This window comes from Macrobrachium nipponense, chromosome 11, assembly GCF_015104395.2.
Source record: "Macrobrachium nipponense isolate FS-2020 chromosome 11, ASM1510439v2, whole genome shotgun sequence".
Classification (NCBI taxonomy): Eukaryota; Metazoa; Arthropoda; class Malacostraca; order Decapoda; family Palaemonidae; genus Macrobrachium; species Macrobrachium nipponense.
Window position 1 is genome coordinate 8,260,847 of NC_061087.1, and position 17,500 is coordinate 8,278,346.

The window sequence follows — 17,500 nt, forward strand, 5'->3', positions numbered from 1 at the left end:
AAATCGGAGAGTGTGTGGCAAGATGTTAGACCTCTCCAACAGACGAGTACTAATTAGTTCATCTGACTCACGTGTGAAGAAACAATCGAATAGCTAACATTTGAGGTTGCATTTCCTCCTTACCAAAATGTTTAATCTAGACTGTAAGACCTTTGGGCAATAGATTTTACACAGGTACAAGACAAATTCAAATTGATAACGGCTTAAATCGGACGAGTGCTAATCAGTTCGTCTAGTCACCACCAGAACGGCGCTGCCCGCAGTGGCAGAGAGCTGGCTTGTATGGTGTTTTTGTTTGTATGGTGCTTTTACGTTGCATGGAACCAGTGGTTATTCAGCAACGGGACCAACGGCTTTACGTGACTTCCTAACCACGTCGAGAGTGAACTTCTGTCACCAGAAATACACATCTCTCACTCCTCAATGGCATGGCCGAGAATCGAATCAGCGACCACCGAGGTAGGAAGCAAACACCATACCAACCACGCCACTAAGGCGCTCAGTGGCGGAGAGCCGGTGACTCAAGGTGGTTAAGTACGAAGAGCTGGCGATGTTTTTCGTTTATTATTTTATAGTGCTAGTGCGTTGAGAACTTGCAATTGCTGGGATTGGTACGGGACTTCTTCCCCTAGAGATGTGGAGTGACATCTGTCAAGTAAAGAAAGGCGAATTAATCTTATATAACCATAATTGTGCGTCAGTCAAGTCGGCCACCTTGATAGCAGAAGACACTATGGATGTCATTAATGTCGCAGATATTCCGAACATTATTTTCGTAATTTCCAAATATTATTGTTGCATAAGTGCAATAGCATTTTAATTTTGCATTCATAATATTATTTACCTTCTATGTGCCTCATATTATACGATATATGTTGATACTTTTTTACAAAAGCGTATGTAGTCAAGTATAGACATATAGGTCTAGCGGTTTGCTACTTGTGTTGAGACTCGTCCTGTGAACCTGTATTTTGTTCAAGTCATTATTGAACCTGTAGGGAGGTAGTGTAGGCCTGTAAGATACAGCATCAGTACAAGTACTATTTACAATTCAGTTTTTTCTTTATTACTTGTAAAGGTATTGCGTTTTGGAATGTTCAACAAAATTACTTTTTATCAAAATGGACGTTTTTTTAAAAAAACTATAATTCACACTGTGAGAGCTGTGTTCAGGACAACGCGAACAACGGTATAAATAGCTTTCTGTTAGTCGGATTCGAAGTACAAATAGTTGTATTTTATACGTGTAACAAATGTACACCCCAAATGCCCTGGTTTCGTTTGTCTCCATCAAAGATGTGTATTATAGATTATAGTAATATAGTGATAGCAGGGAAATTATAAGCTTGGTAGCCTTAGTAGTCTATAGACCTAAACCATTCAACTATACTAATTTCGTAAAGACCCTACTCTATCACTCCTAACCTTATTTCTGATTTTCAAATTGATTTCGAATATTTAAAAAAAACAATTCCTTTATGGTTAACAGTTATCAAATCATCCTGCTATAGGGAAAAAATAGCTTTTTAAGTATAGTAGCGCTATGAATAAACACCTTAGCCAAGAATGCTAGGCCTATACGAATTGATTCATTAGATATTTTCATACTTTTTCCCGCTTTTATAGAATACTTTCGTTCTGTATGAGTCGAAATTGAACTTCCTGCTTTAGTTCTTATTCGTCATTTCTTTCCATGTATCGTTCAAAAGCCTTAAAATAGAAAGAATGGGAGTAACCCTTTCTGAGTATGCGTGGTTGTTGGTCACCATAAATGATCATATTATGGGACATTCGTAAATTTTGTTATGGGGTTTCAAAAGATTTTAAAGGTATTGAGTGTGGGCTGATTTTTTTGACCTTTTTTTAATTTTTTTTAATTTTTTTTTAATTTTTTTTTAAAAAAATACAAACTTTATATTGTGGTAAAGTCTCAGAAATGCAAACACACACACAATATATATATATATATATAGTATATATATATATATATATATATATATATATATGTGTGTGTGTTTGTGTGTGTATACTCATATGCATGAACGACACATGGAAAGAACTGACGAATAAGAACTAAAGCAGGAAGTTAAGTTCGACTTTACGGAAGGAAATTATTCTATAAAGGCAAAAAAAAAAAAAAAAAAAAAAAAAAAAACTATGAAAAACATCTAATGAATCATTTTGTATAGGCCTGGCATTCTTGGCTAAAGTGTTGATTCTTGATGATATATATACTGACGAACTGAAAACTCAAAGCATGAAGTTAATTTCGACTCATACGGAACGAAAGTATCTATAAAAGCGGGAAAAAGTATGAAAATATCTAATTAATCAATTCGTATAGGCCTAGCATTCTTGGCTAAGGTGTTTTATTCCTAGCGATACTATACTAAAAGGCTTTTTTATTTTTTCCCATAGCAGGATGATTTGATAACTGTTAACATAAAGGAATTGTTTTTTAAATATTCGAAATCAATTTGAAATCAGAATAAGGTTTAGATGATAGAGTATCTTACAAAACTGACGTGAACGAAACGAAGTGATAAAAAACGTCATATCACAAACCAAACCGATATTACATTAACCAAATAGATATGGAGACACCTATCACTAATAGTATCGCAAAATAACATAGTCCTTTACATTATCAAGTTCAATTATCAAGTTGAAGGTAGTTTGAACACTATTTCCATTTGTTAAATTTTTGCAGAAAGCATTGGAAACTCACAAAAAACCGAAAAGTGTGTGTATAACCTAAACAATGAGAACCAGGCGACCTCACTCTATTGCGTTTTTGATGTCGTTATGTGCACGGGGAATCTCTAATATCAAGTGTGTCATTTATTGGTCTAAGAAAACATCCCTTGCTGAGCGAGAGACATTATTGGCACTTGCATTCTGTGTAAGTTTCATGTTGCAAGAGATATCAAAAAAGCTTAAATATAATCGGAGAGAATATTACATCGATTGAAACATCAAATTCTTTAGGAAGAAACGGTAAAAAAAGTTTAGAAACATGGGCCATAGAGGTGGCAAGAATCTCGAAGCTCCACAAGAGGAAAGGAAAGCAATACATTAGTGTAAATGTTGCTGTAACAACATTCATTTGAGACTTTTGAATTCTAGCCCCTCCTGTCACGATATTGCTGAACCAGGAAATCATTGACTACCTCTTCGCCTGTACTGCGGTCTTGATGGAATACTTTAGATGGATAGGAAGAGATTTTTTAAAAGTTTAAAAATACAACCCCCTTGAAATCTTTAGATACGTGTCCATATGGAATAAGTTCTCAATGAATAAGCAAAACTTATCCACTGAATGGATGGGAGTTCAGGTTAGTCGTTACTCTTGTTTTATGTTTTGTATCGGTGACCCAGTGAATTATGCATGCCATTTTTTTTGCTTCAAAACCTAAATAAATACCATTTTATAGGGCGATGCTTTCTTAACATCGGCGTTAATCCCTCCATCACTCCATATTTACGCCACCTCCCGCTCTCCTTCCGCATACTCATGGGACTACCGATCCGTCCTTCTCGCTACGAACTCCAGTCGTGTGGAGAGCACTTATTTCACGTTTTGAAGGACATGTTTACAAACAGAAATATGGAGTAGCTCTGGGGTCCTCATTATCACCTATACTCTCTAACATCTATATGGGAACTATTTCGAAACTAATCTAGTTTCCTAATGTGAAATGTCCCTGACTTAAAACTGCAAGGCATGGTGGAGATACGTACGGGATGATATTTTTTGCTATTTCTGCCAAGGGGGACGTGGAAATAAAATAGAAACGTTTCTAGATGAAGCTCAATAAGTTTGATAACAATATCCAGTTCACTTTAGAAAAAGAAAAGTCAACAATAATAAACTGGCCCTTTTTAGAAACATACTCATGGAAAGAAAAGAAAACCAGGATATGAATTCATCCCACAGTATAGAAAGCCCGCACAAATACAAACTCATATATTTCATTTCTTCTTCCTTTTCATAGTCATGATATAAAAATATGGGGTTCTAAACAGGTTTGTATTTCTTAGGGCAATGAGAACGTGTGGACCCTTGCAAGATCGAGCAAGAAATAAATTAAATTACCATCGATAAAAGCTTCAGATGCCATTAGCATACCCGGAATGGGTCAGGAAAAAGGGCCACTCACCAAACAAAGCTAAGAAAAATATTTTACAGAGCGAATGTAGAGAGTACATGGAATAAATAAAAGAAAACGAAGAAAAATAGTTTGCCCTCCCTTTTGTTATGCCTAAAATGAAACCAAATCACTTCAAAAATGAAAGAAAGTCAATAAAATTTTAAATTTGTATAAATACCTTTGATTAATACCTTAAAAAACAAAGTATGTAAAAATAAATTGGTAAGGGAGAAGGAACAGTAATAAACAGATGGATGTAGCGGGGGTATACATAATCAATTGCAATAATTCGTCGGAGAACAGATCTGGGGGGGTGGGGAATCAAGGTAGGGGAATAAGGACTAGGATTCCAAGAACAGTAGAAGGGCAGTACATCTTAACTCTCAGGGGTGGAGTGCTATAGCTAAGACATTGTTGGGAAAATGACCCATAGGATGGATTTCAAAAAACAGTTGGCTTATATACAAAAGCAACAAAATTAGATCACAGGAGGGTAGTCGAAGGGTGCGCTTATCATAGAGATACAAAGTAATTGAAGGAAACAAAGGTTTTAACCTCAGAAGATCCCATAAAGCCGAGCTTTGATATTAAAGAAGCTAAGATTGACCCTGCTGGACCTGGGAGATTAGGTTTCCTGCCCAACAGACTTACTACGGTGCCACCCACCCTTACCACAATAGGTGGAATACCCATTGACCATCAGCTCAGGATCTTCAGAGCGACCAAGAGGGGATTGGCAACTCTCCCAAGAAAACCAGAACAGCCATCGCATAAATTGACAGCAACAATACGAGGAAGAAGTTCCAGAAGACTGCTGGGCCTTGACCCTCCAGGCTAACATCCCAACATGCTTTTTTTTCTTTGTATTTTTTTAGAATATATTTTTTTTTTCTCTTGGGTTTTTTGTACTTTCTACTTTTTTTTCTTCTTTTTTCTTTTTATTATTTTTTTCTACTCTTTATTCTCTTGAAGGGAAGGGGCCACAGAAGGGCCTGCAAGTAACTCGAGGTTGGTGAGTCAAAAACTAAATGTAAATACTTAAAAGAATAAACAAGTTACAAATTGAATTTTGTGTGGGTTTCTTTTTCAATATTCAGAAGGAAAACTGAAAGAAGTTTTTTTGTTTGGGTGCATCCGCTTAATGATAACGGCTTATTTTCAAAAATTCCCTGCACCGACCAACGGGAGCCTTGAAAAATAAATGTTTAAATAACATTATTTTCTGGTTCAAAGTTTCTTTATCTCTCATTCTCCAAAATATTTTGCAATACCACTTCGTGTTACTCTGTGTTACACCCTGTATGATTGGTTTTGGTAGGGCTGGTCAAAGAGCAACCCCTTATTAAAAGCAGTAGGTTTTTCTTCAAAAGGAAAAAAAAAAAAAACCCACGAAATAGACTTAAACGGAGAAACGTCAACCTTTCATATTTCCTCATCGTTTCAGCTACTTAAATATGTTATGTTTACATGGTAAATAGGTTCTAGCCATAACATGTGAAGCTAATTTGAATTAAATTTCTAGTCAGTAGAAATGAATAGCCTACAGGCCAAGATCAAGCGCTAAGAAAGTTTTAATGAAAGTAAACCCCTTTCTTAATGTATTCGTCCGAGTTTTGACTCCCACAGCTTTCCAACGTGTAACAGAGGAAAACCAGGCTGATATGCAAGGAATTCGAATCCAAAAAATAAAAAAATAAAAGACCCTGAATTATATTCGTTTGATTTTTTTTATGATTTGATTTTTAGACTTTGAATAGCTAGGTGTCTGAGTAAATTATGTTAAGCAATTATGAAATTCTTAAGGGAAAAAATAAAAAAAAAACATCGCTAAAACTTTGATCCCTTAATAAAACACATTATTGAATGTAATGTCTTGGTAATAAGTTAAAATAAAAAAAGCAATATTTATTTATTATTATTAGTTGGTTTGGTTTTAAATGAGTGTTCCTTTATGTGTCATCATCGTATTCGTGAGAGCTAATTACTGTCTGGAAAATATAGATCCTAGGCTAATCATGTGGTTGTGAAAACTTTTCTATGAATAGTATCCAATTATTTAAGGCCCCACTAAATGTGTGTCATGCAATTAATTTTATTTTTATTGAATCACAGGAAGAAAATTAGTTTAATTAAGGAAACATGCGTTATTAAAGAATGTTAAATGCCTTAATGTATTCATTTAATCGGCTGTAGGAGACGAAATGACAACACCCTTAGGCAGTACGATACGTTTGGGTCAAGACTCGAGCGGCAGGAAACGCCCAACTTCAAAACGGCCTGATGCTGACACTAAGCTAGAGTTGAGAATAAAATTGAGAATTCATGGACCCAATCGGTATAATTTATTTTCTTTACTTTGCAAGATAATTATCTTTAATACGTCTCAAATAAGCTCGACTCAATTCCAATTGTAATTTATTTCAAGTATAGCACCTTTGAACGTAAATGGTTCTTTATTTTTAAGTAAATAATTCTGGCACCTGCATATGGCAATATTTTCCACTAGCGAACAATGAACTTAAGAAAACTACGCCAATTCTTCGTCCGGACCGACAGTACATGAAGCTTGTAGATGTCTCCCCCCCCCCCCCCGATGACGCCTTAATTTCAACATCTTACCAACGATCTGTCTCTTGTTTACGTCTTCCTCTTAATCGTAGTTCCAACTTTAACCGTCATAATTAAAATATGAAAAGTATGGAACGAGATTCTTTCCACGAAAAGAGAGTAGATGGAAATAAGAGAGACAGAGCTGATGTGGGGGCTGAGGGAATTGATTGGTAAACGGATTTCGAGTTTCATCTATTGATACAAAAGTGTTCCGTGGCTGTATTCCATGGAAGGAAAATCAACTCGTTCTGAAAAGTATGATTCATTTCGCTTACATGAAAAGGAAGATGGCGTGTGCGACATCGTTAAACCACTCTATCTGAAAATGCTTTTCGTAGCTTACGTGTCTTGTTTTCGTTGCAGCAGTCGTATATCACATCCAGCTACAGCGACGTTCTCTGCATCCGGTGATTTTTTACATCCTTCCTGGGAGCATCGTTAATACGTGCGGTGAGGTTTCCGATGTTTCTACAGATGATTAAATCTGATGTTTATATATACGTAGTCTTTCACTATTTCCAGTTATGAAGTTAAGGCGCCTGTCCACACTAGGAAACATTGTTTGGAAACAAAGTTTGCAAACTAAAAAACGATTTTAATGGTTACATACGTATTATTTGTTTTCCTCATAAACAGTCTCAATGTCTATACCCACGTATTTAACAGCTGATTTTCAAAACTGTTGCTTTTAGCTATAGAATAAAAAAAAATATAATTTTGGCCAAAGGCGCTAGGGTCTATGTCATTCAACGTTGAAATAAAGTTGAAAACATTTTATTAGGAGCGGTTGTTTGGAAAGTGAAACGGAATAAAGAAAGGGAAATATGAACGGAGGTACAGTAAAAGAAATAATAGGGGTTGCAGCCAGGAGCCAAAGGGAAGGTGCAAAGAATCTTAAGTAAATATTTTATTGTTTACCAATAAATATCACTTTTTAACGAAGACATTGGTCGTTTCAAAGGCCATTTTAGTGGAACTAGACTCTCCCTTGTGTCTGTAAGTATGTATTCTGAGAATATCATTAAGTTTACGATGAATTACAACAGGTTTAAACAAAACCTTAATAAAAAAAAAATTAAAACCAAATTCCGTGCCATGCTGGTTTTCGTTTGAAAAAAAAAAAAAAAAATCAGGAAAGGGGTAAAATAAATTTCACACATGAACCCAATTAACATTATGACTTAAATCCTCAACATGCCTAATAATACCATCGTCATCCTCAGCTATCTTCGCGTTTCTGCTCCCGGCAGACAGCGGCGAGAAGATCAGCCTGGCCATGAGTAGCCTGGTCGCCATGATGGTGTTCCTGATGGCTGTCACTATAGACATCCCGCCTTCCTCTGTCATTCCACTAATTGGTGAGATCTGGAATCAACTGCTTCTTATACGGGAGTATTCTTTGTTGGATGGTATAGCGTTGACTGGTAGAGGTTTCATATATTTGTAAGGTCCACTTAAGCTTTAATGAAAATGAACCAATTCAGCCGGATTTTGTCTCCTAGGCAAGAATAAAACTGGTGTTTTCACTGGGACAGATAAGAGGATCTGGCAAACACAGAGGAGATATATAGGAAGTACCAGAACTCAGTTTCAGAATCAGAATAAATCCCGTGGATCTTTCCTAAATAGTAACCCCAACAAAGTTCGGGGACTAATATTTCTTGGGGTCATCATCTTCATGATATTTATAATCTTTTGTTATGTTTTTACGGTCATCTCAGTTGGCTTGTACTAAAGGTGATGGGAGTGGGGGGCGTCACTATCAAGGAAAGATCCAATACCGTTGTACGAAAATTAGGTCTTAGAGATAACCCCCTCACATTTGAAAGCCCACGCCTATGTCTGAGTTGACCTCAACCAAGATCATTTTACCAAGTTGCATCAAAATAGTCACAATATTTGAAATCCCAGGGAAACTATAGTATGCACTAACTTTACAACTACACGAGCTAGGAAGTTAGCCTTTGAGACGTTGCCTAAATTTATAGTACTTTAGAACACGATGGTAACATTAGATTTAACAGAGGAAATGGCCGTCAGTGAAACACTATCACATACGGTGACTGTAAAGTTAGAAGAACTCGGAAAACAGTTTCAATGTCTATACCCACGTATCTAACAGCTGGTTTTCAAAACTGTTGCTTTTAGCTATAGAATAAAAAAATATATAATTTTGGCCAAAGGCGCTAGGGTCTATAAGGTCATTCAACGCTGAAATAAAGTTGAAACATTTATTAGGAGGTGTTGGAAAGTAAGACGGAAGAAAGAGAATATGAACGGAGGTACAGTAAAAGAAATAAAAGGGGTTGCAGCCAGGAGACAAAGGGAAGCTGCAAAGAATCTTAAGTAACACCATCAGTGTACCGCGTAAGGTAAACTGACGGCTCTACCCTCCTGCGATACTTTTAGCTATAGGGGCGATCAGCCTCTGGATCACTTCACCAAATTACCTCTTTCTTTTCATGATCTTTTCCAGGTCGCTATTATATTTCCTGCATCATACTCCTCGGAATCAACGTGGTGCTTTGCGTCGTTTCGGTGAAGTGCAAACACGACGTGAACAGCATCTCCGAAAGGCTTGGGTATGGCAGTGTTAAGCACATTCTCAGTTATTCAGTTGATTGGTGTTGGTTAATGAAATCAGATTAGCGTCATTCCCTGTGAACGCAGTCCGTTTCTGATGACGCTTCTAAATAGATTATTCACAGTCTTTGCAGGATACTTCTTTGGGAATGCTGGCCTTTTTTCTTTGTAAAAAAAAACTAACATTTTAAAAACTATTTAGTCTTATTACAGATCATTAATGCTTTTTGTTCGCTATTATTATCTTAACTCTTAACCCTTCGTCGTCATATCTAATTCTCTTTCTCTCTCTCTCTCTGTTAATATTAAAGCTAAGTATATATATCTGAGGGCTGGCCCGAAGGAATATTTATTTTTTACGTGGCTAGGAACCAATTGGTTACCAAGCAACGGGACCAACGGCTTATTCTGGGATCCGAACCACATTGTATCGAGAAATGAATTTCTAATCACCAGAAATAAATTCATCTGGTTCCTCATTAGCAGAGACTCTGTTAAATGAGCTAAATTAACCTTGGACATTCTTTTGACTCAATGTCACACATTAGCTAACCGAAACACTTGAGACGAGATTCAGTATTTCATGAAGTCCTATATAAGCAAAATCCGTAGTATATAATGCCAAAAATCCGAAAAAAAGTTAATAGAACGAAAATCATAACGATTTTATTTTGCAGGTACATAACTAAGATCATTGGTCGCCTGTGTCTTTTAACGCCACCGCCCAAGGTTTTCGTAGACAGTAAGGTAAATCACCTTCAAAGTAATATCATACTGTATAGTTTATTTTAGTATATAATTATTGCATATCCACGTGCCTAATAGCAAAGTAATGCTTTAGGTATAGTACAAAGTATTTTTATGTCTTCCAGACGTATGTATAGACAGAGCTCTCTCTCTCTCTCTCTCTTCTCATCTCTCCTCTCCTCTCTCTCTCTCTTTATATATATATATATATATATATATATATATATATATCATATATATATATCAATGAGGAGAAGGACATAAAGACTTGATAAAAGGGTCAATTTATTCCCGACGTTTCGTAATGTCTTCATTACATTTTCGAGGGCTTTACAAAATAGATAGCATAAAATAAAAAACAATAAAGCTAAGAATCTGAGATTTAAAAGTTGCACAATAATTACAAACTTAAAATATTAAAAATACTAAAAAGACACCTTTAAAAAACAAAAAACGTTAACTAAACAGGACAAAAATTATTAAAATAAGTAAAAAAAAAAAAAAAAAAAAAAAAAAAAAAAAAAAAAAAACTAATGAAACAAAAAAATAATGAGAAATATTCAAGTAAAGTAAAACTGGACCAACCTATTCAGCGGCAATGCCAAGACTGGAGATAAAAGGAAGAGACTAAGAAAGGTACAGTGTGCCAGCAGAGGTTTGACTATTCAACAAGGGGGACGAGTCGTTTAATCATTAACGATTCTAAGATGTCAAATCGTGGCTGTTGGAAGCTCGTCCTACAACTGTAAAGTCCTTGTTTTCAATGGAGGTTTTACATATTTTCGAATGATTTCTAATATTAGAAAATTCTGGGTTTGCAATTTTGCTGCCTGTCCTATAACTTACTCCACGAGCTTCCAACAGCCACGATTTGACAATCTTAGAATCGTTAATGATTAAACGACTCGTCCCCTTGTTGAATAGTCAAACCTCTGCTGGCAACACTGTACCTTTCTTAGTCTCTTCCTTTTATCTCCAGTCTTGGCATTGCCGCTGAATAGGTTGGTCCAGTTTGACTTTACTTGAATATTTCTCATTATTTTTTTGTTTCATTAGTTTTTTTTTTTTTTTTTTTTTACTTATTTTAATAATTTTTGTCCTGTTTAGTTAACGTTTTTTGTTTTTAAAGGTGTCTTTTTAGTATTTTTAATATTTTAAGTTTGTAATTATTGTGCAACTTTTAAATCTCAGATTCTTAGCTTTATTGTAATTGATTTTATGCTATCTATTTTGTACAGCCCTCGAAAATGTAATGAAGACATTACGAAACGTCGGGAATAATTAAATGGTACCCTGTTATCAAGTCTTTATGTCCTTCTCCTCATTGATGTATATCCGGCTGTGGCCACCGCTGTTTGGATATATATATATATATATACATAGAGAGAGAGAGAGAGATAAGGAACTATACTGAGGGTTGTTAACTGGTGATCCCCACCGAGGCTGGTGAGGAAAAGCTGCAAAGGTTATTGAGAGTTTTCAGCTTTAGCTCTGGTGAGGTCACTTAAATTTCTGAAAAGACAAAACTTAGATGGAGATGAACAGTTCCGTTGAATAACTAAAGCAATTCAGAATAACAATGAAAATGTTATCAATTTCTTGAATGCATTTAAAGTAACGAATGCTAAGAAGGGAAAAAAGACTGCATACCAATGGGAAATAGTAAGTAGAAAAAACAATAGGTTGTTTTTATATTAGAAAAAAAGATGCACTATATCTTAGTTCAACCAGACCACTGAGCTGATTAACAGCTCTCCTAGAGCTGGCCCGAAGAATTAGATAGTTCTACGTGGCTAGGAACCAATTGGTTACCTAGCAACGGGACCTACAGCTTATTGTGGGATCCGAACCACATTATATCGAGAAATGAATTTCTTATCACCAGAAACAAATTCCTCTGAATCCACGTTCGCAGGGCGGGAAATCGAACTCGGGACTACCAAATTGGTAGGCGAGCACGTAACCCACTCATCCAACGAGGAACAAAGACATCTGAGTATTTGGTTTCATGAAGCAAATGAAAGGTGATAATTTTCTAAACATTATTTATTTTACATTGCCTAATGTAATAAAAAAAAAACTTACCTGTGAGACAGGCATCGAAAATTATTGGCAATCTTTTCAATCTCGGTGATTAAGTTCACTCGGTAGCGTAGTATCGCATACTATGCAATGATCGCTGTTAAATAATCATTTGTTAATATTCAACCTTCATTTCCACAGGAAGAGCTCCCTACTGCTTGGCAAAGCACGAGCGACCATGGCTCTGAAGAACTGTCAGTACACTCTGGCGACCATGTGAAAGGTAAGTAACGATCCTCTGTTTCGAAGACTGAATTATGAGGAGCGAAGCTAAAGGTCTAATTACTGGACAAAGGCTTATATCTGACGGCCCGGCACCTAAAGGCCCTAACGTTATTTAAACGCTGATATCTCCAAGAGTATTAAATATAAAAGAAAAATTCTGTCGGCAGATCAAACCTTACAGCTTTAGATTTCATCCCATATAAGATTTATTTTTAAAATATCATAAATTTCACATTTAAATTGTTTTAATTATTGCATTTTTGGGGGCGCGGCACGGACCGGCCCTAACGCTATTCAAATGCTATTATCTCCAAAAGTATTGAAGATAAAAAAAAATTTCTTCCAGCAAATAAAACCTTACATCTTTAGATTTCATCCTAAATAAGATTTATTTTTAAACTATCATAAATTCACGGTTAAATGGTGTTAATCCTTTGATGGTTTAACTTGAAGCTTCGAGAGGGCACCTTACTGGTTATTATTATTATTATTACTGCAGATGAAACCTATTCACATGGAACAAGCACACAGGGACCATTGACTTGAAATTCAAGCTTCCAAGGAATGTTGGTTCCAACCTTCCACCGTAGACCCCACACTACTGCAGTAACTGATCCTGATACAGAGCCAGTGTCTTTTCACCGCTTATGGGGAGACGAGAACACGCGACTTCTGAGTGGCATGAAACGACACTAAACGACAGCGGACTAATAAAAATTTTTTCTTTTTTTTTATAATACAGACTAGACCTCGTTCGTTGGCAGCTAGTACTACATGGGATTAAGAGAGTCCTTGACGTTGCTAGTTAACTTCTTAAGCATAATTTTCATACCGTGGGAGGTGGAAGTATTATACATACAAACTGTAACTCCCAAGCTTTACAAAATTTATGAAGTAAAATTTTGCTTGAATGCTTTGAAGAAAACCACCAATGTCGTGATATATTGAAGGCTTTCTTTCACAACTATCACCGTAATTCCAGGTTGTCAGTGATAAGAGAGCAACTTGAAGAAAATTAGTTACCAAGAATGTATTTTATGAACAGCACACTTTTCCTTAGTTATGGGTAATGACAGTAGTTAAGACGTTTTCTAGGTTATTGACCAAGAATGGCAGGCATGGTGTGAATTGCAATCTCAGCTATTTTCATGCATGGTGGTAATTCTGATAACACGACAACAGTGAATGCATGAATATTAAAGTTTTTAAAAGCACAGCAATTGCATTATAGCATCATAAAGTAGACACGATTGGCAATACCAGTAAGATAAATTACTCTGAAATATATTAAAGCATTCCGCTGACCAGCAGTTCATGAACTGACTCGTACAATTTCAATGGAAGAACTTCCCAGATTTATCAATTGTGCAGTTATTTCGATTTATCATAGACAATCATAACCTGTCACATTGACATTAGAGCATCTGTCTTGAACTCATCTGTCCATCTTTTCTTCTTCGGCAGACGTCGACTTTGAATGCAGAACCCTCAGAGCTCTTGAGCGGATCCGATCTATCATCCAACTCAGAGTCCAACAAGAGAGAGCAGAGTCTGAGAAAACATCGGAGGCTCTGTTCTTCTGCCTCGTTCTCGACCGGTGTTTTTTCGCTCTGTTGATCTTCGCCACCGTCGTCCTCAACCTTGAATTCCTCCTGGCGTCGCCCCATTCCCACTCCTTCGAGTACTGTCCTTACGGGCACGGGGCCTGCCCGCCTGACTTCGATTACAAGAAGTACGAGCAACTGATCGAATCGGGTCAAGGAGTGGCTGGGGTCAAGTTGCGTTCTCAACATTAACCAGGAGCTTCAGAAAATAAAAAATGGAAAAAAAGTATCCAACATGAACTTCAACTCATTTCTCAGCCTTATTCAGCATATAATGTGTCTGTAATTAATTCCGTAAATTTGCCTTACAGCCGTAGTAGCAGTAGTTTTGTTTTTGTTCATTTCTTTCACCCCCTGCCGTACATGGAGTAGCAAATCATTGCTCTACTTGAATTGATTGAAAACATTGCACAAAAGTTTCTTCCGTATTCTTATCATATATGTATTTGTGTTTTGTGCTTATTTTGAATGATGCTCAAGTAGAATCATGTTTGTACTTATTCTTAGTCTGTCACCTCGTTAGTACAAGCCTAGTTAGTAATTATAAACTCGTTTACTGTACCTCCAGTTTTTTCCAGCTCCTGGGTGTTAATAAAACATCATTCGTTTTTAGTTAATAGCATGAAAACAGGATGCTGAGGTTTGAAAATGAACCTGAACCTATTTAGGAACTATGCCAATAGAGAAAAACCTGGGTATTTAGTACATCTCTAGCCGCAATTGCCTCTGTGGTTTCAACGACCACAGAAGCCAAACATGTTAGGTCTAAAAGAAAACACTGAAAGGGAAAATGCACTCGTGTCTCTATTGTAATAAGGCAAGAATTTGTGTTAGTGAAATAAAAGACAATGTTAAAGCTCTTATTGCTTCATTTGCTACCTTTACTGTGAGACGGTTTTGTATATAATCTGTGGCTGTATAAATCAGATTAACCGAAAGTAAGATTTAACAGAAAAAGACTTCACCCGCTGTTAACAGAAATTGTAATAACTAGTACTGGATCAAAGGTTGGGAAAAATGTTTATTTTCATTATTGCCATTAGGTCTGATTTAAGAAAAAAGGAAGCTTAGACCTACAGGAAGGAAAACAAAATTTATGGGGGATGTTGCTGTTCTAGAACATTTGATGGTTGGGATTTTCAAAAATTATTTATGTGAATAATGAATACTACGCAATCAATTTCTTTCCTGATTTGCAGAATAGAAATAAAAAGAATGTAGGAAATGAAATAGAGGCTAACCTCAAGATATGCATCTTGAAAGCTGGACGTCTGAGGGTTTTTCTTTTTCTCAAAGAATATTCAGCTAAATACACAATTAAAATGTAACGTCTCTCTCTCTAATGGAAGGGAAATGCCTCCTTTCCGGGAGTTATAGTTCGATAACCGTGACGAGTACCTACTTCCATTGGTGCCTTCAATGTGGACATCGAAAATTAAAAGATTCTTCAATAGAATTAAGTGGAAAATTTTTCGCTGGCTCAGTTCCTGAATATCTCCTATAAAATAACAGCGTCAGTTAAACCTGCCACTAACGTTCAGTTATGCCTGCACAGTTATTTATAACTGTGCAGGCAAATCTTCGCCACTAACGACACAAGTCGTTTTCTCAGTCCTCCGTAGCAGCCATGGCGTCAACATACGATGCTCTGGCTGAAATGACTTGCTGACATCATAAAAAAAACTCATAAACGTCAAGTAAGACATCCAGTAAAAGAGTGGTTGATAAAAACGAATTAACTACTCCCTTGTGAATTTGTTAAGAGTTTAAATTTAGCCCCAAGGACTTTCATACTGTTTATTGAGTATTTTATGAATGAAGGAAGAGTTCCATGGAAAGATAATTAAGTTCGTAATCGTTTGCTTTCGTTTCAAAGCTGACACTTAAAGGCCTAATATTTTTTTTTCTATGAAAAGGGTTAATACTGATTTGTTTTCGTTTAAAGATTGACTTTCTTATGACGTGTTACAATGAAAGAAAATTCTTAGTTTACTGCTGTCTTCCTGTGTTTCATTAGTGAGTTGATTAGTCTAATTTCATTTCAAAGCAAACTTCCTTGAGATGCAAGCAATTGAAAAACACATATAGTCCAATATTGTTTCGCCAGAAAGTAGAACATTATTTTGTTCTCATTTTAAAAACGGATTAAAACATGGTGCATAATCATGAATAGACACATAAAGGCCTATTCTTGTTTTACATTATTTTGTCATAAATATTTATTCCCAATGAAAACTGTTTTGCATATGTGGTTTATAACCACGAATAAACAGTCTTAATCTTTTACGATAGCCTTTGGATATTACTTGCCAAAGCAGTCTCATTCATATAAAAGGGTTCAATGGAATCTACAAGACTTTCAAGACTAATGCTGCCACTTTCAGCCCTCATTATACAATATTATTTTTCCTGTGGAAAAATGGCAAAATTATAAATATTCATTATTCTGACTTCCGTAACAATTATTAAAAAAAAAGTGAATCCAATATATCATCAATTAATACCACATATCTATAACCACAGTATTAACTGGAATTTGTCACATATAATCTATAGCAGCAAATGTTGGTACAAAAGCCTGATGAAGGAGTAAGTTTTAATTAAACAAAGACAAGTAATGAACATCTCAAAGGGCACCTAGGATTCAGATATCATAGATAAAATCTTCCTTCAACCAACGCTTAAGAAGATTAAAGAGAAATTATCAGCAGGGGTAACCTAGTAAAAACGGCTACCTGTGGATGGATCTCTTGGTATGAAAACCACCTTTTCTGTAACTTTTCTCATTCATTACCTACCTGGAGAGAGAACAGTCACTGTAATATAGTACTTTCTATATTTCGGCGTTTTTATGGGATCCCTTTATTAGATGGAATTCTGTTGTAACAACATTTTTACCAGTCATATATATATATATATATATATATATATATATATATATATATATATATATATATATGCTGTCACTTTCGTAACACATATGTCCTCTCTTTGACTGTATGAAATGTTATATAAAAGTGTTTTAAACATTTTCAGATTCCTTATTTAGCTTAGAGTTATAGGATGTCTAAAAATGTATGTTCAGGTTTCGCATAATATAATTTAAAAGTTAATATTGCATAGAATGTGAAAAGAGAGAGAAATTAACATTTTCCGTTCCAAGCTAGAAATTGTTTCCATAACTTGTCATCGCTCAAGATAAAGGGGAGTTCGAGGACTCCGTTTTTGTTTTCATAATATGTCAACCTTACTCGCTCGAGTCAGTTTCTTATGCGTACTTCTTTGTCGAGAAGCCACGTGAAGATTTCACCCTGTTCCTATGACATTGCATCATCTTTTTGTAAGATCGTTCTAGAACCTTCTGTTTAAGCATACGTCATCTTTGGGAAGTGATGTCACTAAGTTTTGCTCTCTTTGTAAATCATTATTCCTTTCATATTAAAATACTTTTATCATCTTAAATCACGTAATAATAAATGTTATATACGATGTTAATTT

The 17,500-nt window shown here is 35.7% G+C and overlaps 1 protein-coding gene across 1 annotated transcript in view; it reads left to right on the plus strand.

Moving 5' to 3' along the window:
• Nucleotides 1–14,818, plus strand: part of LOC135200022 (neuronal acetylcholine receptor subunit alpha-7-like) — a 20,542-nt gene extending 5,724 nt beyond the window's left edge. The window contains exons 3-8 of the mRNA XM_064231990.1: nucleotides 7,125–7,211; nucleotides 7,985–8,119; nucleotides 9,238–9,343; nucleotides 10,022–10,091; nucleotides 12,315–12,396; nucleotides 13,863–14,818. Coding sequence (XP_064088060.1) covers nucleotides 7,125–7,211; nucleotides 7,985–8,119; nucleotides 9,238–9,343; nucleotides 10,022–10,091; nucleotides 12,315–12,396; nucleotides 13,863–14,194 — 812 coding nt within the window. The 3' untranslated portion in view covers nucleotides 14,195–14,818. The remainder of the gene's footprint in view (nucleotides 1–7,124; nucleotides 7,212–7,984; nucleotides 8,120–9,237; nucleotides 9,344–10,021; nucleotides 10,092–12,314; nucleotides 12,397–13,862) is intronic.
• The last annotated feature ends 2,682 nt before the right edge of the window (nucleotides 14,819–17,500 follow it).